A 21,908-nucleotide genomic window follows, 5' to 3' on the forward strand; every position below is an offset into this window, starting at 1 on the left:
CGAGCCACAACTACTGAGCCCGCGAGCCACAACTATTGAAACCCGCGTGCCTAGAGCCTGTGCTCTGCAACAAGAGAAGCCACTGCAATAAGAAGCCTGCGCACCACAACAAAGAGTAGCCCCTGCTCTCTGCAACAAGAGAAAGCCCGCGTGCAGCAATGAAGATCCAATGCAGCCAAAAATAAATAAAATAAAAAATTAATTAATTAAAAAAAAAAAAAGAAAGAAACAGCAGCACCAAGCTAGATCAGCACCCAGCTCTCCTGCACTCCTTCACTGGCTCCACCTCTGCTTCCATGATTGTTTCCCCAGGGAGCACCTGCTTCTTTTAACCCTCCCTGACCCCTGGCCTTAGAGTCGGTCCCTGACGTGACTTCAGGGGGTGGGGGGCAGGTTGGTTGCCCCTTCACCCTTTTACTCGTGGCTAGTCAGGGCCTTCTCTGCCTAGGCCTCGTGCAGAAGGGGCCCTGCAGGGTGACGATCCTCGCCCCTCCTTCAGGCACCTTCAGGACCGCCTCAACCTTCTCCCTGGCAGAGGGTGGCTTTTCCCATCATCTTCCCTTTGGCTTGCTTGCCCTCTCTATAGAGCTGGCTCTGCTCCTTGTGATGAAGGAAGGGGCCCCTTAAGGGAGCAGTGCCCTCAATAACCATTACGTACTCCCACCGGGCTTCAGCTGGGAGCCCTGCTCTGTAGAGGGATGGTGCACAGATATTCTGAGATCAGGGGCCCGGCTCCATTCTGCTCTGCCCTCATCGGCTGTGTGACCCTGCTCAAGTCATTGTCCCTCTCTGTGCCCCTGGGCCCTATCCATCAAATGGGGATGTGCATCCCTGCCTGAAACCCTCCTGAGGCTTTGGGAGGCTCTGAAGGGAGAATGGAGGCAAAGGCGCTTTCTTTCTTTATTACACAGAGGACACTCGAGATCAATATGACAACGTCGAGAGGTGGCATAGCAGTGGTTACAGACATAGTCGGGAGCCCACCTGCTGGGCTCAAACATCAGCCCCACCTCATACCAGACGGAAGACTCTGGACAGGTTAATCAGCCTCTCTAGACCTCAGGTTTTCCATCTATAAAATGGGGTGGTAATAGTAAATGAGTTCATACCTGACAAGCATTTACAACACTGCCTGGCACATGGTAAACGCAAGGTAAATTCAAAATAAGTAATAACAGCAACAACATGAGATAGACCTAGAGAGTATTATGCTTAGTGAAATAAGTCAGACTGAGAAAGGCAAATACTCTATGTTATCACTTATATGTGGAAGCTAATAGAAATAAAACAAACGAATGTATACAACAAAACAGAAACAGCCTTACAGACATAGAGAACAAACTAGTGGTTACCAATGGGGAGAGGGAAGGGGGGAGGGGGTGATACAAGATTAAGAGATACTAACTACTATGTATAAAATAAATAAGCATCAAGGATACATTGTACAGCACAGGGAAATATAGACATTATTTTGTAATAACTTTAAATGGAGTATAATCTATCTATAAAAATATTGAATCACTATGTTGTACACCTGAAACTAAGAAAATATTGTAAACCAACTATACTTCAATAAAAAAAAATTTTTTTTTTTTTTAATTTTTTTTAAAGAAGTAATAATGGTAACTTCTATTGACTGCTCACTATAAGCAGGCACGGGTTTAAACTATTAACCTGTATTAATGGATTGAAATGAATATTTAGGACTTTGAACAGGGCTTACAGATTAAACCAGAAGCACAAAGTGCCCATGTTCCTTTTCTCTTCAGAGAGGCGACACCTAAAGATCTAAAGATTCAGGAGTGGGAGGGGTCATCTGTGCTGGGAGGCATGAAAATCCCCTTAACTGGATGAAAACAGAGGAAGCCTTATGCCCCTCCCCCAGCCCTCAGTGCCAGTTTAGAGCCTGAAGCTCTAATTCTCGTCTAATCTAATTCTCAGCCAGACCCACTAACCCCTCTCTCAAATGATCTTATTACATCTGGGGGCAAGAAACAGACACAATAACCCAGGACTGCCCAGGGTCAGGGACCCAGGGAGGCATGCAGCCCAGCTCTCTGCTCTCCTTTCCACACCATTCCATCTGAAAAGTCTGCATGTCTCGGCTTGCATCATTCTGCTGAAGGGAAGCTCACCCCTTCCGAGGGGCAGGAGAGCTCAACCGTTAGACTTCCTCCTTCTACTGAGCGGAAATCTACAATTTCCCCCACTGCCCTGTCTCCATCCCTGGAGCCCCACCAACCACATCCGTTTCTCTGCCCCACGACAGCCCGTCCAGAGATCTGAGGCCCCTGACACCTAACCCTGGGATGGCTCTGCTCCAGGTTGGGGAGTTTCTTGTGTGACTCAGTTTCCCATCTTCGCCCCATTTTGGTTGCCTCACAGAAATGCTCCAAGCTGTCCCCATCTTTCACCCAGTTTGGAGACCAGACCATACCCAAACCCTCCAGATAGGGGCAAAGAACCACTCAGAAGAGCCGGTCTCCAAAAAGATCCCAGACTTCACATCTCAGAAAAGCAGCACTGGCCAGACCCCCAGAGATCACGAGGTACGAAAGGGGAAACTGAGTCAGCATGCCCAGGGCCACACACACAGGGCAGAAGCAGGAATGGGATCCAGGTCTCTAGCACTCCCAGCCCAGGAGAGTCCTCTAAGACACGGAACAAAGTCCCCTTTGATCCTGTGCCTGGATACAGTGTCAAATATTTTGTTTCTTATCTGTGCTGCTGTTCTCAGAGGAACAAATTCCAAGGATGGCTTGGGAAGAAGGTCTTCTAATTGTGAGGCCGAGGGTCATTCACCCTAGCTGGGCCCTCCTGAGGCTCAGACCTTTGAAAGGTGGGCTGCATTTCTCCAGAGTGTGGTTCAGGCTGGGAAAGATGGGGCTCCTAAGGGTCAGGAGAAGAGACAGACCCCAAGTCTTTGCTGCTAGAAAGGCCAGTAGAGCATGAAGGGTAAACTGAAGCACATCAACTCAACCCATATTTTCCAAGTCCTCAGTTGGAGACAGACCCCCATGCTGGGCTCTGTGGGCCCAGAGGTAGCCATGGAGTCTTTGCCCTGGGAACGGGTAGAAAAATGGAGAAATCGCATCTCACTCGAACAAAGTATGATCACAAAGGTGGTGGTGTGTCAGAAGTGGCAGCAGCATAGAAAAGACCAGGAAGTTACAGCAGTGGGCCCCAAACTGTCTTGATCATTTACTCCTTCCAAAGGGAAAAAAATTGAGCTCACCCACCCCAATATATTATATTATATACAAGTAACCATAACCTGTAGACATAAGGTACAATATATACAAGAGGTGAGATTCATCATTAACCAGAGTGACTGTAAATCTCTATTTCAAATAGTGTCCTCCCCCACAAAAAAAATCTTGTGCTGACTTCTTATTTTTTTTTTCCTTGCCTTGTGGCTGACTGAAGTGATAGTGCTGGAAAGCCAAGTGTTAATTCTCCCATTGTCTTGTCCCCATGCTCTAGCATTATCAGAATTACTAACAATCCAGTGTCCTCGTAGAAATCTTTCAAAACCACTTGTCCATTTTGTGAGGGTAGTTTGTTAAAACTGGTTAATATAATCCACAAATCCAATCTGGGTTAATTAGTCTAGATTAACCTGGATTAACTGACCAGTTTAATTAGTTGGGATAACCTGCCTAAAACAAACCAAAGAGTAGGATGTCCTTGTCACCCCTTTCTCAGAGACTTCTGGAGACATGAGGCATGAAGCTGCCTGACCCCTGACTGGAGAGTGTGTCAGTGTGTCTACACCTGGCAAATGTGAGCAAACGTGAATGATTTTCTTGTTTAGATGATATTTTTTCCTGCACCCCAATGAGCATCTTGCGTACCTCACCTTGGAGGCCACCGGAATAGAAGACAGGGAGACTCTCAGAGAAGATTTTCAGGCTGCAAGGGATGGTAGGGATCACCTAGTTTAACCCCTCACTTTGCAGGTGAGGAAACAAGGACCCAAGAAGGGATGTAACTGGTCCAAGGTGATCTGGTTGGTCAGCGGTAGATCGCAGAGAGAACACAAATCGCTAGTTCTTGACGCTAACACCTCTGAGCCCTGGCCACACTGGGCCCCTTCCTGGCTCTCTCACTGGGCCGTAGGCAGCTGCCTGACCTCTCACCCGCTGGGCTGCCTCCCTTGTGATGTAAGATCACCCACTGGCTCTGAGGGTGGCCGTGGGTGGCAGGGAGATGTGCGTCTCAGCAAAGGTTACAAGTGCCATCAGGACGGGGGACATGGGGTCATCAGCAGGCCACGGTTCTGAGTCACTCTGAAGCCTCATCGGTGAAACGGGACTATTCGGGTCCAGCTATTGTCTGAGTGCCTATGAGGGCGACATCTGTGGGCTGGGAAGTAACCCCTGAAGGGTATTACTACTGTCCTTATTACTCTGGAAGGCTCTGTTTAGGAGGGTGAGATCTGGGGTTCCCCTAGAGCCCAAGAATTCTGCCTCTGACCACCAACTGCAGCCCAGGACACCGCAGGACTTAGAGCCCTGCAGCCCAGTGGTCCCCAAGGTATGCCGGCCCAGGCCTGGTAAGGTGTGGGCAGCTGTGGACATGGGTCCTGGGCCTTCTGAGGCACAGGCTGAAATCTTGCTCCTGTCTCTATGGTTCTCTTCCCCCCTGCTGGGAAGGGGAAGTGGGGGGACAAAGGCAGCAGGGAGGTGAGCAGTCAGCCTGGGTGCAGACAATAACGGGGTGTATTTGCTATAGAGAACTTAAAAACAATAATAAGAGCGACAAAAAGCCTGACTTTATTACCATGATGTGCCTATAATTCTAAACAATGTCAGTGATAAAACACTCCTCCCTGCCAGGGTGGATTGTTTCCACCTCCCTGCCCTTGGTATCTGGTCAGTATCTGATACTATTCCCTTTAGATTGAGCCAGAGCAGACTCAGACTGTATGTTCAATGCATCCCAAATAGGCTCAGTGTGCTTCCCATTGCCAGCCCTTGGCTTCTGTTGTTCCTTTGCCAATATCTCCCTCCCCATCACTATGTCCAGCTGCTACAAGGCTCAGCTTCGATGCTCCCTCTTCCAGGAAGTCTTCCTGCATGCAGTCCCAGCCATCCCCTAGCTGGCTACAACTCCCCTCCCAGGCTGCAGACTCAGCAGTGTCATGTTCTCAGGTCCAGAGCAAGATACAAGAAAGGAACTACCCTCTGAAATCTGGAATCCACCGCACAGAAAACCAAACCAGGGAGCCACTTCCTAGCTGTGTGACTTCAGATGAGCCCCATGACTGAAACAGTTCCACTTGCTTCCAAAGTCACTAGTTCAAGCACCCCCTTGCTGATCACAGCCTCCCCGCCTCCAGCTTCCTGGCACGTCCAGATATGACCAGCCCTTTGTCAGCACCCCCGATGGGTCAATAAAAATGGGTTCAGGCCCAAGGAGAGAGCCTTGGACCAGAGACCCCTCCCTAGGACAACATAATCTGTCAAGCTTGGCTCCAGTTTTTCTGAAAGGCCAGCTTGTAGGATGGTGTCTGGGCCATGTGACATCTACACACCATGATGCCCATTTCTTGTACCAGCAACCTGGGATATCAGGCCAGGCCTCCCCCCACTGCAGACCTTCACCCATGAGAACTTCCATCACTGGCCTCCTCAACCTTCTCTCCCCCATCTGCCTCCTTCTCTCTTCACTCTATTTCCTCCCCCCAGTTCCACGATTCATCACCTCACTCTTATCAACACCATAAAATCCTTCATCCTGCTGACTTTTCCCATATTGTCTGGCAAAACCCTGATGCTGGATGAACCAGGATATCTAAGCACTGCTGGGGAAAAAAACAGATGAAAACCAGATGAGGGCAGGAGGCACACACAGAGTGTAATCCTTTCCCACTACTGCTTGTCTCCCCCCAGAACCCCTCCCTCTGTGAGTCAGGCCTTGTGAAGGGCACTGAAGACAAGCCAGATCCCAGGGGTTGCCCATGTGGCCTCCTTCTCCTTGTACCCACAGCCAATCCATCATTCATCCCACACTCCTCCACCTCCTAAACATCTCTTAAACCATCCACATAGGTCCATTCCCACAGCTACCACCTGTTCTCACTTGGTCACTTAGTCTTGGATACCAACCATCTTGCCCTTGACCTTTTCAAAAGATGGAAATCTAAGCATGCCACTCCATGGCCATTGCTGCAGGGCTTGAAGGCTCTGGCCCACTCTACCTTTCCACACTCACCTTGCCCAGGGATCCGAGCTACACACACTCAGTGCCTTTAATTCCTCAAAAGTCCATTTCCTCCAGCCTCAGGGCCTTTGCACAGGCTGTTTCTCTGGTCTAGCATGTTCCCCTCCCCACCCTCACCTGGTTACTTCCTACTCATCTTTCAGATCTCAGCTCAAAAGTCCTTCCCTTAGAACAGCCTTCTGCAGTGATCCTGGACTAGGCACATTTCTCTACTCTGCATGCTCCTTATGCCCCTCTTCTCCGGGTTTTGTGGTACTCTCCCGTTAATGCCCAGCTCTTCTCTGGTCTGTGAGCTCACCAGGGCAGCCCCTTTATCTGTTTTGCTCTGCTCTGTATCCCTAGCACTGAGCTCTGTTTCACATGCAGAAAGTGATCAATACACGAACAAAGGTCTCCTTCAAAAAATTAAATTGAAAAATTACTATTTAGGGAATGAATGAGTGGATAAGTCTGAGTGAGGTTCTGGGGTATCTGTGTGGGATAGGCCTCCGCAGTCTCTCTCCAGGGCAGGCCATAGGCCAACCTACTCTTGGAAATGGTCATAACAAGGATGAGAGTAATGACCCAGCCAGCAAACTCCCAAAGCTCCTTCCTGTCCGTAAGCTCCCCAGCCCTCCTCTAGGCCCCGCATTCCTCAGAGCACCCAGCGTTTAACGGCCTGTCCACCAGGCATTTCTGCACTGACATACGTTTACTTTGCTGAACATTCTCTTCTTCCCAAGGGCCAGAGCTCAGGAGCCTTGTCTTTGTGGAGTTGGATTAGGAAAATAAATGTGGTGGACTCCAGTTAGAACAGGGTTCAAATCCTAGCTTTACCTCTCGCTGACTGTGTGACTTTGCAAGTAACTTAACTTCTCTGGACCCCTGTTTCCTCATCTGTAAAAAGAGGACAAGAATATCTAGCCACAAGTTTGCTGTATGGATTAAATGAGTGAATATACATTAAGAATCTAGGGTGGGGGGCTTCCCTGGTGGCGCAGTGGTTAAGAATCCGCCTGCCAATGCAGGGGACACTGGTTCGAGCCCTGCTCCGGGAAGATCCCACATGCCGCAGAGCAACTAAGCCCGTGTGCCGCAAGTACTGAGCCCTCATGCCACAACTACTGAAGCCCGCACACACCTAGAGCCCGTGCTCCGCAACAAGAGAAGCCACCGCTTGAGGCAACTAGGGAAAGCCCGCGCGCAGCAACGAAGACCCAATGCAGCCAAAAATAAATATATTAAAAAATAAAAATAAAAAATAAAGTTAGTTAAAAAAAAAAGGAATCTAGGGTGGGGCCTGTCACACGTCATATTTAATTGATTCTAAGACACAAGAGTTTTTAACATTTTTAACATCTCTGAAACTGGGATGCAACTTATAGTTTAATTGGCTGCCCTTTTTCTTTCTTAATGGATTATAAAATAATGGTATATTATCTCACAACTGGCTGTGCCCTGAATTCCATGAAATAGGACAGTAGCTTGGTTCCTTTACTCTTTGCAAAGACATGAGAAGGTCTGTGAGAGTCCCAGGGACCAAAGACTGAGAACACACATCACTGGGGGCAAAGGGTCTTCTGGGGTCTGGCATGCTGAGGTGGAAGCCAGAAACATCACGGAATCTGAAGGCACAGGCTCTTCCCCAGCCTGGCGGCCTCTGGATCTGTCCCAGCTGTCCCAGTCCCACTCAGGGAGTAGCCCAAACTCCAGCAAGACCTTCATTTTTCTGGATCTGACTCTGCTTCTGCTGATGTGGCCTGGGGTTCCTGGCTTCAGGCAGTCGGTCATAATGCTGACTGTGCTTGCAGCCATCTAAACCCCTAGTCTTTGTCCCAAGAAGAGAGTCCTGGGAACAACTCCAGAGACCCCCAGAGACCTCTCCTCCCATGTGACTCCTATATCAAGCCATCCCTGGACCCTGTCTCAACTGTTCTGGAAGACCAGCACTGAGGATACGTCCTCCAGGCCTCACCCAAGTCCTCGTGCTGCAGGTGCCTCCTTAAACCCTCCAGCCTGGTGACAGCAGGCTGGCCAGATTATCATACTATCTACATTCCACTGTACCATATATTACATACAGCCACATCTTTATAGAAATAAAATGTCTATCACATATAAAATTTCAAAATACAGAAAAAAGAAAACAAAATTTTGCCATCTAGTGATAACCAACCAGCTTGATGTGTGTCTTTCTGAATATTTTTCTGTATTTACATGTGTGTAGATCTATTCTTTCCTCATGTTCAAACCAAAATGGGCTCATACCACACACTGCTCTTTTCCTTGCTTTTCCAGGCAATACAAATTTGCAGACCTCCCTCTACATAGACTGGTTTCTTCCCAGTGACCTCACGGTGCTCCCCTTTCCTCCATCCCTTCACCTGGCAGCTCTCTACAGTGCCTCTTGGTCAGGTCCCTGAGGCCTGATCAGGGCGCCCAGCCCCTACCAGGATGCAGTGCTTTTGGCCTGATGGGTTCCTATGGACACTTGTCCCCCCTTCCTTGGGACAGAGCTGTGACTGGATCATAATTGCTCTCAGGGCCTCCTCAAAGCAAAGCCGTACCCCAGCACAGAAATACTCTTGAACCCTTAAATCAAGGGGTGTGAGGTGAATGGAGGCTGTCTGTCTCTGCTGGATTTGACTGTAGATCTTTCAAAACAGACCGGATGTTCTCCTGGACCCAGATGCTGCCCTGGTATTTCCCTAACCCCTGGGGACTCCAAATATCACAGTAAACAACAATGAACAGGTGCCTGGCATTTTATAGTTCATAAAGTGCTTCCATGCTTTCTATCCAATTTTAAGACTCACAACCGCTGTATACATTAGGCAAAGCACATATTTATTATCTCAGTTTTATACGACTGAGGCTCAGAGAAGTGGGGCAATTTACCCAATGACGTTTCTTGCTTTCTTCCCCTTCAGAGTCTGGCCAACTCCAAATCCCACTAACCTGGCCCAGGCATCACCTCCTCCAGGGAGCCTCCTTAACTCCCACCCCACCCCAGGCTGCATTAGGTGCCCCTCCTTGAGAGCCCACAGCTCCAGGGCTTCCCTATCAGAACTGAGCCCCCGACCAGGCTGTGCGCCCTTGAAGGCAGTGATGAGTCTGGCTTATCTCCATCCTTACTCCCCAGGCATAGTAAAACCTCAATAGATGGCTGCTGGGATGACGATTGTTACGATTATTAAGGCAGAAAATGCCCTGCCCACTTTATGGAAGAGGACAGGGGGCATAAAGAAGGGACAGGACTTGGCTACAGAGCATGTCAGTGGTCAGGTCAGGTCTCCCTCCTCAGAGGTGTGGGCTCTTTTGTTCCACTGTGTCCCTTGTTTGTAATCTTGGACTCCAAGCCACTGCCTGAGGTTCATTTCCGTCTCCTCTCGCGCTGGCTGGGCCTCCCTGGTCGAGCCAGGTTATGAAGGGGAGCGTCGTGGAGAGGGCTCTGGCTGGGAAGGCTCAATCCCCCAGCCTGGGCCAACACCCTGGGGTGGCCCCAGGAGCAGCAACAGTAGTTGGCTCTCCACTACTGTGCCACGCCCTGTGCCAGAACTTTCCATCTACATCTCCCTTCATCCTGAAGCTGGCACCATTATGATGCCACTTTGCAGGTGGGGAGGGAAAGACCCCGGCCAAGGCTCACCCAGTGGCTGTGCTGGGATCCAAAGCCAGGGCTGCATCCCTGGCAGCAGACGGCCCCAGGAGTCTGCTGGCACCGGAGCCAGAAATAAATGCACAGTCAGAGTACAAGAGACAAGTCCCAGGGGGCCTGCAGGCTTGGCAAGGTCCCGAACTCACCCTCCCCACCCCTGGCTGCCTCCCACCCAGGGCCTGCTGGAGGGCTGAGACTCTTGGGCCCAGAGAACACAGGCCTGCCCTGGAAGTGCCCAGCACTTTGTATGGGCAGGGTCATGGCACTTGCCAGCCCCCTGCTAGCTCTGGGCTCAAGGCCAGGCTGGAAGCAGCTGTCACATCAACCCTACAAATTCTCAGCTCCCTAGTTCTTCTTAGAATAAGACCTCACATATCTGCCCCCAACTGGTTGAGAGATGCTGAGCAAGGTGCCACCTTTCACTGGGCCTTACTTTTCCTATCTGTGAAAGGATGCTGGGGGTGGGGTGAGTGCGGGGTGAGGGGGTGTCTCAATGGAACCCACCAACTGACATTCCAGGTTTGCCTACAGGCAACACAGCGCGGTGATTAAGACCCTGAACACTGGAGCCAGATGACATGGGTCCAAATATATGACCCTGGGCGAGCTGCCCAACTTCTCTGGGCCACAGTGTCCTCATCTGCAAAATGGGGATAATAGTAGAAAAAGAAAACCCAAGTAAATATACTAAAATATTTATATTGATTATCTAAGATAAAAAGAGATGTGATTTATTTTCTGTTTTCCTCTCTTTTTTCTACATTCTCTATTATCAAGTACTTATAATAGAAAAAACAAATATACTTTCTTTGTAAATTAACTTCATTGAGATATAATTTACATACAATATAATACACCCATTAAAAATAATAAGTAATAGTATCTATTCTATAGATTGCTTTGAGGATTCGATGGGCCAGTGTATGTAAAATCTTAGATGGTGCCTGGAGCATAAGAAGTGCTATTAAGTATTTGTTAAATAAATAAGCCCAAGACCAGCCTGGCTTCCTCCTCTTCCTACTCACCTGGCCTGGACCCCTACCTCACCCCCAGCACCAAGCTTGGCAGATCCCCTGCCCCCTCGTTCAATGGTTTACGCTGCCTGGGTCCAGCCTTATCATCCCAGGCCTGGACTGTTTCCACAGCCCTCTCTCTGCACCCCAGAGGAATAGCACTAACACTCAAATGCGGGGACTTCCCTGGTGGCACAGTGGTTAAGAATCCGCCTGCTAATGCAGGGGACACGGGTTCGAGTTCTGGTCCGGGAGGATCCCACATGCCGCAGAGCAACTAAGCCCGTGCACCACAACTACTGAGCCTGTGTTCTAGATTCCGCAAGCCACAACTACGAAGCCCAAGTGCCACAAGTACTGAAGCCCGTGTGCCTAGAGCTCGTGCTCCACAACAAAGAGAAGCCATCGCAATGAGAAGCCCGCGCACCGCAACGAAGAGCAGCCCCCGCTCACCGCAACTAGAGAAAGCCCGCGTGCAGCAACAAAGACCCAATGCAGCCAAAAATAAAAATAAATTAAAAAAAAACAAAAAGCACTCAAATGTGGCCATGCTCATAACTTGTTCAAAAGCCTTCCATGGCTCCCACTGCCCTTGACCAAAAGCCCTAGCTCCTCTATGAGACCCTGTTTCAGCAAGTTACTTAAACTCTCTGTACCTTTGTCCCTTTAACTGAAGAAGAGATATACAAGTAGTACCTCCCTCAAACTTACAGGAGTCCATCATGTTGTACGAGACAGGGTACACAATCGGACCTGCGGCCTCTCTCACCTGTCTCCTCTTCCCTCGTGGCACTCTTCTCATCTGCCCTTCCTTCAACGTGTCAGGTATGGTCCTACCTCAGGGCTTTTTTCTTGCACTGGCTGTTCCCTCTCCCTGGACGGCTCTTCCCCAGGAATCAGCCGGCTCCCTCCCTCACCTCCTTCAAGCCTTTGCCCAAAAGTGATTCTCAGTGATTCCCCTCACACACACCCTACTTGAAACCACAACCCCTCCTTCCATTCCCCCTCACACACTCAAAATATCCTCCTATGTTTTATTCGCTCCATCTCATTTATCACCACCTATTGTACTTAGTGTTTATTGTCTGTCTTTTTTTCCTATTAGATTGTAAGCTCTTTTAAGACAGATTTTTTTTCTTTTTGGTCTATTTTGTTTACTGTCAAGAACCCCCTTCCCCTCAACACCTAGAAGATACCTAGCGCAAGGCAGGTGTTTAATAAATGAAAGGTTGAATGATTACATGAATGACTGTGAAGCACTTAGGACAATCAGGCAGGTGGTAAGTACCCAATAAATGTTAGCTTATTATTATTGTTGTTGTTGTTGTTATTGATTCTTCGAGGTGAGGCTCCCATGTTCTTCCTACTTGACTTCTCCAAGCTTATACAGTAATCACACTGCCCTAGTCCCCACAGCACCCTGCCAATCTCTCAATTATGGTAAGGAGCACAGTGCTTTTTAATTATATCTTTTTCCATTTAGGCTGAACCAAATGGCCATTTCTTGTAAGTCAAAAACAGCCAGATATTGGCCATTTCACATATAACCTAATACATTTCGCATGGCAGCCTGCAGGCCCTTGGGAGGTACCTCAAGGCCTAATACACAGTCGGTGCCCAGTAAATGTTTGTTCACCAACTCCTGGCCCTTCATAATAGGTGTGATTGCTAAACACCTCCAATCTGTTCTGAAGAAGGCAAGGCACGGTCTATAGACGTAACATAATAAATGGAAGATCTTGCTGAATTATTTTCTGATCCTCCCGAAAAATCTCTGTTCCCCGATATTTGGTAAAGAGGATAGAAACAAAAATACAGTAGGTTCTAAAATAATCCAGGTTCTGGAACTTCCCTGGCAGTCCAGTGGTTGAGACTCCATGATTCCAGTGCAGGGGACAAGGGTTCGATCCTTGGTCGAGGAACTAAGATCCTCCATGCCAAGGGGCACGGCCAAAAAAAAAAAAAAAAAAAAAAAAAAGTCCAGGTTCTGGTCATTTGGAGATAACAAAGGTCTAAGGCTGAGGGAAGCCCCTTCCCCTAGCTAGCTGCTTGCCTCTAAGGGGATTCATTTAATGATGGGGGAGGGAGGCTGCAACAATCTTTGGTTATCCCTGTGTTCACTGCTCCTTCTAATAAAGGCTTCCTCTACAGAGATTTGCTAAGTCTAGAATGTGGGTTGTCAGAGTTCAAAGAAATTCAGCAATCACTGAATCTACCCCATTTCACATATAGGGGAAGTAAGGTACAGAAAGGGGCAGGGATTAACCTAAGGTCACACAGTGGGGTAGAGGAAGAGCTCATCCTGGAATCTAGGCTGACAGGAGTCTCATGGCTTTTCCTCCAGACCACACTGCTCCTGTGCTGGCCAGACTCTGGACATGGAAGCTTTAGTATCACTATTATTAAAGCTGTACTTTTTAAATGAAATGTTTATTAAGCCTCAGATAAAACACCAAGAGCTTCTTCACCATAAAATAACTTCTGGTAAATAACAGCACTACACTTGTCTCTATAATTACTTCCTTAGGGTAAAGTCCTCAAATTAGAATTCTAGGGGCAAAGGGAAGTTAGGATCATTTTCATGGACTTTTGTAACAAACTGTCAGGTTGCTTGGCAAAATTAAATGCTACCGGAGAATCCCTATAGCTTTGCCAGCATAGATGTTTATCCTTTTATATTTATTTCTGCTAATTTTATAGGAATAAATACAGATTGCTTTCATTTACTATGTGGTATGTGTTTCCAAACACACACACACACACACACACACTCTGGTCCTGGAATCAAGATCGCTGGGCTTGGTTGCTCATCTGCTGTGTGACCTTTGACAAGTCACATCCCCTCCAGGGATAGGGGATACCTATCTGTCAAATGAGGGGGTTGAATGAGATGATTTCTTAAGATCCCTTTCAGTTTAGATATTCCATAATTCCATGGTGCATTTTAAAATTATTTGCATAGGATGACTTTTTAATAACCAGAATCTGTTATACCTCTAAATCAAGGCCCAAATAGCTTTGACTAGTAGAGCAGGGAAACAGAGCCCAGATTATACGCAGGTAGAGATGACAGGAGACATAGGTAGCACTTAAGCCTGCGCGTTGGAGCTATGCTCAAGTGACAGCACATATACTTAGTCTGCTTTTACGACGGGATAATAACACTCGTTTGTGGTCTAGCTTCAAGTTCTGTGCAGCTCCACCATGGCCAGAAGGTAAGGTCATAGTCACTCTACTTTGGCCCTAGAGTCCCAGACTTGCAGTCAAAGGCAGCTCACCCCCAGCAAGTGCTCATCCAGCCTCTGCTCACATACCTCTGAGGACACAGTGCTCACTACCTGCCCTGGCAGCACCTCCCTTCTTTTGGCTGTAGGAAAGCTCCCAGGTGAGGGGCAGGTCACGAGGGGGGACAAGAGAAACCAGAAGGCCCAGACTCGATTCTCAGAAACTATTCCCTCAATCAGGGCAGGCAACAGAAGACAGGGAAGAACATGCATGGGCTAGAAGGCCTGGAGAGGGGCTCCTCTGGCTCCTTCTCTCACTCCAGACCTCTAAGGTAGCTGCTAACCCAAGGGTACAGGGGACACATTCCAGTCCTGATGACAGTGGGTTCTGAATAAGCCCCAGGCTGACTACTGCCTGCTCTCGGGCAGACACCTCAGCTCCCTCGTCTTGCCTTTGCTCCCTAAGGCTCTGACAGGAGAAACAATGCTGGATCTGGGGCTGTTTAGCCCTGAGGTGAACTGATTTAAGGGACCAGATGATTGCCTCGGGGTGGGGGATGGAGGGGTCAGATGTTGTCTGTGTGCTCAGAGCAGGACTAGCAGATTCTAGCTCTGTTTACAGCTAGTGAGATTCCCATAACAAGGGGTGTGCAATGGGACAGCAAGACCTTCCAAAGGGGATCTGACCAAGGGGCTGGGCCAGATGCCAGAGGTCTTCTTCACCCAGAGAGCTTGGAGCTACAGTCCCTCAGACATCTGCTCTGTCCCAGACCGAACCCCACTCAGACATGGCTCTCTTGGCACTGTAGCCCCTCTGGGGTCCGTGTGTGGACAAGCCATCCCTAATACACCAGGCTGGGACGTAGAGCTGGGCGTCAGCACTGGTGGGGAAGGGATGGGGAAGGGCATGTTCCACACCATTCCCTAAATACAGGTGTCTGCAAGGGTCTGGTCTAGGCAAGTCTGTGGCCGAGGGCCCCACCACCTCTAACCCAGGGCTCCCCCAGCCCCAGACCGGGAGGCAGACTTGGCAGGCAGACTCTGACCCGCCCCACCCTGCATGCCCAGGCCGGCTCCATAGGGATTTGGGGGTGTCCCCCCGCCTTCCTGTTTCCTGTACAGGGAAGCTGAGGCCCAGCAGGTTACTCCGCCAGGAGAGGGAAGAGGTCCCGACACAGGTCCCGCGAGGCACCCAGGCCACTAATGGGGGGACCGACTCGCCACAGCCAGCATGAGAGGCCCTCACTGCGGCTGGGCTGTGCAGACAGTACCCATCCGGGCCCCTCGCCGTCGGGAGGCTGGAGCTTGAGGCGGCCCCTCCCAAGAGCCCAGCGAGGAAGGGGCCACCACTGGGCCCGCTGTCCCGATGGGGAAACTGAGGCCTGGAGAGGAGCGGTGCTTTGTGCAAGGTCACGCAGAGGGGCTGGAAGCCAGGTCCCCCGAGCCCCGCCGGGTCCCCTGCGGTGCGCCGAGCCCCAGCATCCCTCCGCGGGCGCTGCAGCCCGGAGGCGCAGCGCGCACACTTCGCACAGACAGGGAGGGTATGGCCGGTGGCCCGGGGCCGCCCTACCTTGATGACTGCCGCGCAGGTGGCTGCGGCGGCGGCGTCCGGCTCCGGCTCCGTGCTTCTCGCCGCCCGCCGACTCCCGGCTCCCAGCGCCGCCTCCTCCCTCCCCAAGCACGGCAGGCGGGGCCGGTGGGCGGGGCAAGGGCCCGGCACAAGCCCCGCCCTCGCTCCCCGCGAGTCCGCGGGGCCACCACTGCTTCCTCACGCCCTTCGCCGCGCTCCGCGCCCCCCGGGGCTGGCCTCGGGGCGCGCACACGCGCACAGAACGGGCGCGCACCCCGGCGCGCACTCGCCACAGTGACTGGGGCGGCCTGCCCCGCGCGACCAAACAGAAGCTGGGGACAGTCACACTCTCCTGCCTTCACGTCCCGCCGCTCCCTCGCTGAGTGGCTTGGAACAAGGGACTCGACCTCCCGGAGCCTCAAGTTTCTCCCTTGGTGAAATGGAAACAGTAACCGTGTCTGCCTCAGAGAGCTGTTTGAAAATTAGATGAGACGATCTAATTTACCCCGCACGGCAAAGTGCGCGCGCAGAGCCCGCCACGGGAGTAGCGCTCGGTGAACCTGGGCTGGTAGAGTAATTCCTGAGGCTTCCCAGTCCGCCGGGAGGAAGAGGGCAGGGAGGGCCGCTGAATATCGGGAGGACGCCCTTCTTTCTCTCGGTAGCCAGGAGGGGGCGCTGCTGCCCAGTCTCGCCGGCTTTGGGGTCCAGCATGCTAGGCAATGGGGCGGAGATGGGGAGGTCCAGCCGTTTAGTAATACCACCACCTAACACTTAATGAACAATGAACCCGGCACAGTTCTAGGCACCTTAATTGAATCAGCGTACTTTACCGTCACACAAGCCTATGAGGTTATCTATTACCTATCTTACACATAAGGAAGCTGAGGCGCAGAAGGGTTAAGTATCTCACTTAAGATCACACAGGTAGTAATTCACCCCTAGGCAGGGTGGCTCCCAAACCCAAGCTTATAAACACTCTACCACACCACCTCTCTTGTGAAGAGCTCTCTGTTCAGTGGTGTATCTCTAGGGCCTAGAACAGTGCGTGGCTCAGTGTTAATTCGCCTGAATGTCTTAATTCACCTAGTGCTTGGACAAGTAACTCTGGTGCATTCCCCACGCCCTTGCACTCTCACACGTCTATGCCTTTGTTCACACCGTCCTTTCTGGCAGGAATTCTTTTACCTCCTCATCTCCTGTCTTTTTTTTTTTTTTTTTTTTTTTTTTGGCTGCATCGGGTATTAGTTGCGGTATGTGGGATCTTCGTTGAGGCATGCTGGATCTCTCATTGCGGGCGGGCTCTTCGTTGTGGCTCATGGGTTTTCTCTCTCTAGTTGTGGTGCGCAGTCTCCAGGGCGCATGCGCTCTGGGGCTCTGTAGTTGTGGCGCGCGGGTTCCAGAGCACGTGGGCTCTGTAGTTTGCAGCACGAGGGCTCTAGTTAAGGCACACCAGCTCAGTAGTTGTAGTGCGCATGCTTAGTTGCCCCGTGGCATGTGGGATCTTAGTTCCCTGAGCAGGGATCGAACCCGCATCCCCTGCATTGTAAGGCAGGTCCTTTACCACTGGACCACCAGGGAAGTCCCTCCTACTGTCTTTTAAACAGACTCATCCTTCTTTCCAGGGTCGGTACCAATGTACCTCCCCAGCGAGTCGTCCCAGATCCCTGTGGATGTGCCCTCCCAGCCTTGTATCTGCATCTTACCACTCTGTGCCATGACGGTAGGTGGCTGGGGCTGTGTTTGGGGAAAGGCTGGTTTGACAGGGACCTTTCTGGGGGCCATGGACATATGGACCAGTGGGCTAGAGGGGAGGCCATTAGAGGCCTCTGCAATAGACACAACCTGGGACTCTTCCTAGAGATGCTGTGTGTATATGTGTGTTCTTTATTCTCCTGTCCCTTCCATCCCCCTAACCCTGGTCCATTTGATGAAGGCTACCCACTGACCATCTGAATTGCACACATGGGGAAACTGAGGCCAGAGCGGGGATGACCTATCCAGGGGTCCCTAGCTAGGAAACACACAATAGGTCTGGTTCCAAAGTTGGGCCCATCTGCTAGCACCTTCTATTGGGCCTTATTGTTGATTGAGATGGGCCAGAAAACCACCTTCCTGTGTCAGCACAGCCTTTGTTTAATCTGCCGTGTGTGGGTAAATTTCTTGTGGGTGACCAGAACATGTGTGTGTGTTTGTCTGTGTGTGTGTGTGAGAGAGAGGGTGGCAAGTTCTCTACCTGCGCAACATGGAGCTTTCTGTACAATATGGTCCTGTGCCCATGGCAGATTGAGCTGAGAAAGAGTGAGGGGACAGCAGCACCTGGGAGGTGAGGTTCTGAACATGGGGGAGAGGACTTCTGTAAAAGTGAAAGTGCATCTCCCACTTTAGGGTGAGGGTCTTCCATAGTGCCCTCCCTCCTGTTTTGAGGAGCCCCTTTATTCTTGGGGATATTTCCCCAGGAAGTTTCCCTGGGTAATTCCTCTCCCCTAGAGAATGGAGCATGGGCCTGAGCTCGCTGGGGGCCTAGTTGGGAGAGGGATGCTTTGAGCTAGAGGGCCCACCACCTGGGGTAGGGAGGTGGAGCTGTGAGGGATCAGATCCTCCAGCCTGGGAAAGCAGCAGCCCCTGGGGATGGGGGTGACAGCTGTGGTGCAGAGCCAGGAACTTGACACCAGGGGTGGGCCCCAAACGCCTGGCTCCCTAGGAGCAGCTGCACCCCAGACATTCTTGGGGCTCGGCACCCCCCCCCCCCACCAGTTCCTGCTACAGCCTCCTTGTCAGGTAGATGTTTCTTCCTCTCATTTTCCTTTGCCTGGAGCTATCCCCATAGGACCTACACCACTCAGGAGGCCATAGGCTAGACTTGTCCTTTCCCCTGGGGGAGGTGTTCTAGGATCCAGAGAAGGCGCCGTGAGCTTGGAGGAGCCCTCACTGGTTTTGCAGTTAGCAGCCTCTAAGGCTTGAACATGGCTTAACCACTCAGTGGCTGTGTGACTCTGAGCAAGTTAGTTAACCTCTCTGAGCCTTGTCTCCTCATCTGTAAACTGAGCTTGGCCTGGAGTGAGCAGGTGTTGTAGGACAGGCAGTTCACATTCTTGCTCTGGCTCCAGCTCCCGGCTACAGGGCTGGAGGCCCCCTAGTCAGTCCTGATTGCCTGTGGTCCCCAACCCTGTTGGTGTAGCACAATACCCACGCCCTACAAGAGGCTGAGTGTGGGACCCAGTGCTCAGGTGATTCTGTGGTGCAGCCAAGTAGGAACCAGAGGTGACCCAGTGCTGGGTCAGCTGCAGAGTAACACCCCTCTCAGTAAGGGAGGAGGAGGGGGGTAGATACCCAGCTTTGGGCAGAGCTTCTCCTCTGCCTGGGTGTGTGAATGGGAAAGATGGAGGAGGGGGAAGACAAGTGGAGGAGGGAAGAGATGAGGGAAGGAGGAGAGGGGAGAGGTTGGGGCTGGGCAGAGGAAGGGGAGAGAAGGGGGGTGGCAGGCGGGAGGGGAGAGGAGGGTGCCCTCTATCCAGCAGCCCCAGTCTGAGCTGGGATTGCTTGCTGTATTTTTGCTGAGGAGGGAATTTGATTTTTAAGGCTAGAGTCAGGGGGACCAGCTGGACCTAGTCTCTCCTGGAGCCTTGGGCCTTTTCTAGACCTCAAGGCCCTCCTGGTGACATTTTCTTCATGGAAAGGGTACTCACTGCCCAAGGCTGTACTTGACTCTGTGCCAGGCACCAGGCTCAGCACCAGCGTCATCTCCTTTCATCCTCCTGGAGTTCCAGGAGGCCGGACCCCTTGTGTCCTTGGTGATGGCCCTGAGGGTTACAGCCTGTTGGGGGTGTAGCCAGGACGACCCCCAGGCTGCCCTCAGACCACCATCATGCTTCACAGTTACTGTTTGGTGGTGAAAGGACCTCAGCAGATGAAAAAAGTTTAGCACAAATGAGAAAGGCCATCAAACCCTCGTGTCGGGTGTTCACAGGAAACTGGGCTGCCCAGCAGCCCTCGTAAATGTGGGAGGAAAGGAATCCTGAGGGTCCCCACCCCAAGGCTGTGGGGGAGTGGTGGGAGGGAACCAGGTGTCTGGTGCGCCAACCCCTCCCTGAAGTTCACACCAGTGGGTGACAGAAGGGCCTGTCCCTGGTCCCCAGCAATGGGTGTGGCCTCCCAAGCCCTGATAGGAGCCTCAGATCAGAGCAGGAGGTTTCCCTGTGAGAATCCCCACCCTATCCCTTCATATCACAGATTGCTGAGCTCAAGGCTATCCCGGCAAAGGCACAGGCTTTGCTGAGAAATGAGCTGCTGAAATCACTTGTGCAGCCTCAACCCCCCGCCTTGGGGGGAATGGGGGAAGCCTGTCTGCTGAGGAAGGGCCTGGAAGAGCCCAGAAGAACCGGAGCTGAGTTCTGCACAAGCCAGCCCTGACTTGGCAACAGGCTGCAGGCTCTGTCCGTCTCACCGCCTGTTCCTCTCCCTCCCAACCACCCAGTTTTCAAAGAGGTGACTTTTCTTGCTCCAGACTCTGAATCTGGTGGTGGGAGATCAGAAGTTGGGCACCTAACCCTGGGCTTTCAGCCCCTACACCAAGTTCCTCCTGGTAGTGGACAGGGGTTTCCCTGGGAACACCCTCCCCACCCCTCGTCCCCCCAATGGGCTGTGAGGAGAAAGGTGAGGGCAAGTGCAAGGCTCAGGATACAGGCCTTGGAAGGTGGGAGTCAGGACTGGAACAAAGGCCCAACCAGGACTGGAGAAGCGCTGTTGCCCGGAAAGACGGAAGCCCTAACTGCACACGGCCCCAGCTTCTCCAGGAACCAGGACCGGCCCTGCAGAGATGCCAAGAGAAACAGCAGCCAGGGGCATCCCAGGCTGGGAAGGCCCTAGTGGTGGGACACTCTGGAGCCCTCGGCCCGCCCAGGAACAACTGGTTACTGAGAATCGTTTAGGTTCCAAAGCTTGTGAACTATTTCCAATATTTACACTGTCATACACAGATAAAACTTAGAGAATGTTCAAGGTTACCCTATAAAGACAGCACTCTTGCTCGCTTCTGCAGAGGAAGTGAGAAGGGGTGTATCCTGGGTGTGTGCTCATGAGGAGATAACCCAACCAATGGCTTCAGGAGCCAATGTTCCAATGGGGAGACTGAGTCCCAGAGAGGGGAAGGGACTCGCCCAGGGTCACATGGTGATGGGGCTCAGCGGAGCCTCGACCACTGCTCCGTGGCTGTCCTCCTATGGGCCTGCCAGCCAAGGGCGAGAAAGGGCTTTGGGGAGGGCAGGTAGCCAAGTCAGGGCTCCGCCTCTCCCTCATCCTCGCTGGTGCAACCCTCAGGCACTGCAGGGCCCCGGGCTGCCCTGATCTCCAAGTACTTGGCCTTGAGCTGCTCCAGCTCGTGCAGCTCAGCCTCCAGCCGCTCCCGGTGGGCCATCCGCAGCTGGCGTAGCTGTTTCTTAGGAAAGGGGTTCATGTCGTTGAAGGCGATGTTCATCAGCTTCCTGGGGGGAGAGCACAGTCACAGTCACCAGGTGTCCCAGGCACCCCTGCATTCATTCTGCTCATGCAGCTGAGGCCCCTTCCAGGGAGGAAACAGTAAATAAGAAGACAATTTCCACCCAAAGTGACAGGTACTGAGGCAAGAGGAAGCTTAGCACTGTGGGAGCTCTAACCCAGGAAGGAGAAGTTGGTCAGGGAAGGCTTCGTGGAGGAGGGGACAGTGAGCTGAGTTTTGAAGAATGAGTACAGGTAGGCCAGGCAAAGACGGTGGTGGTGGAAGTGGCAGGGAGGCATTCTAAGTAGAAGAACCTGCAAGGCCAGAAGCCCAGAGATGGAGGTTGTCCTAGGAACTCAAATAATTCTGTTTGGCAGGATCATAGGGCATGGGTGGTGGGGGCAGGAGAAGGTGGGCAAGAAATGAAACAGCATGGAGGCCCTGAATGCTGTGTTAAGGGGGCAGACAGACACCGAGGCAGTGGAACGTCCCTGAAGATTTCTAAGCTGCAACGGAGGATCAGAATCGCTAATGAACCTACCTTTGGAAACACCAGCCCCCTCTCTGCTCTGTGTCCCGGGGGGATGCGTGTGGGGTGGGCACGGTGGAGGGGCAGGGTGGGCCCAGGAGTGGGTTCTCACCGGCTGTCGCAAATGGTCTTGGTGAAGAAGCGCAGGTACTGGTAGATCTCCAGGCCATCCTGCAGCCTCAGGATCTCCTCCTCGTTGTACTTGAAGATGGCTAAGGCATAGCGGAACACCACCTG

General features: G+C 51.7%; 2 protein-coding genes across 6 annotated transcripts in view; both read right to left on the reverse strand.

Moving 5' to 3' along the window:
• Positions 1-15,956, reverse strand: part of TRIM14 (tripartite motif containing 14) — an 83,855-nt gene extending 67,899 nt beyond the window's left edge. Inside the window, 1 exon segment of the mRNA XM_057549158.1 lies at positions 15,670-15,956. The gene's annotated coding sequence lies outside the window, so the exon portion shown is untranslated.
• Positions 15,957-20,599: 4,643 nt separating this feature from the next.
• The window catches only part of TBC1D2 (TBC1 domain family member 2), a 40,801-nt gene continuing 39,492 nt past the window's right edge, over positions 20,600-21,908 (reverse strand). For all 5 annotated transcript variants that reach the window (XM_057549063.1, XM_057549061.1, XM_057549065.1 and 2 more), the window contains 2 exons: positions 21,784-21,905; positions 20,600-21,149 (listed from right to left, as the gene is read on the reverse strand). In XM_057549063.1, coding sequence (XP_057405046.1) covers positions 20,942-21,149; positions 21,784-21,905 — 330 coding nt within the window. In that variant the 3' untranslated portion in view covers positions 20,600-20,941. The remainder of the gene's footprint in view (positions 21,150-21,783; positions 21,906-21,908) is intronic.

Source organism: Balaenoptera acutorostrata, chromosome 6, assembly GCF_949987535.1.
Source record: "Balaenoptera acutorostrata chromosome 6, mBalAcu1.1, whole genome shotgun sequence".
Lineage (NCBI taxonomy): Eukaryota > Metazoa > Chordata > Mammalia > Artiodactyla > Balaenopteridae > Balaenoptera > Balaenoptera acutorostrata.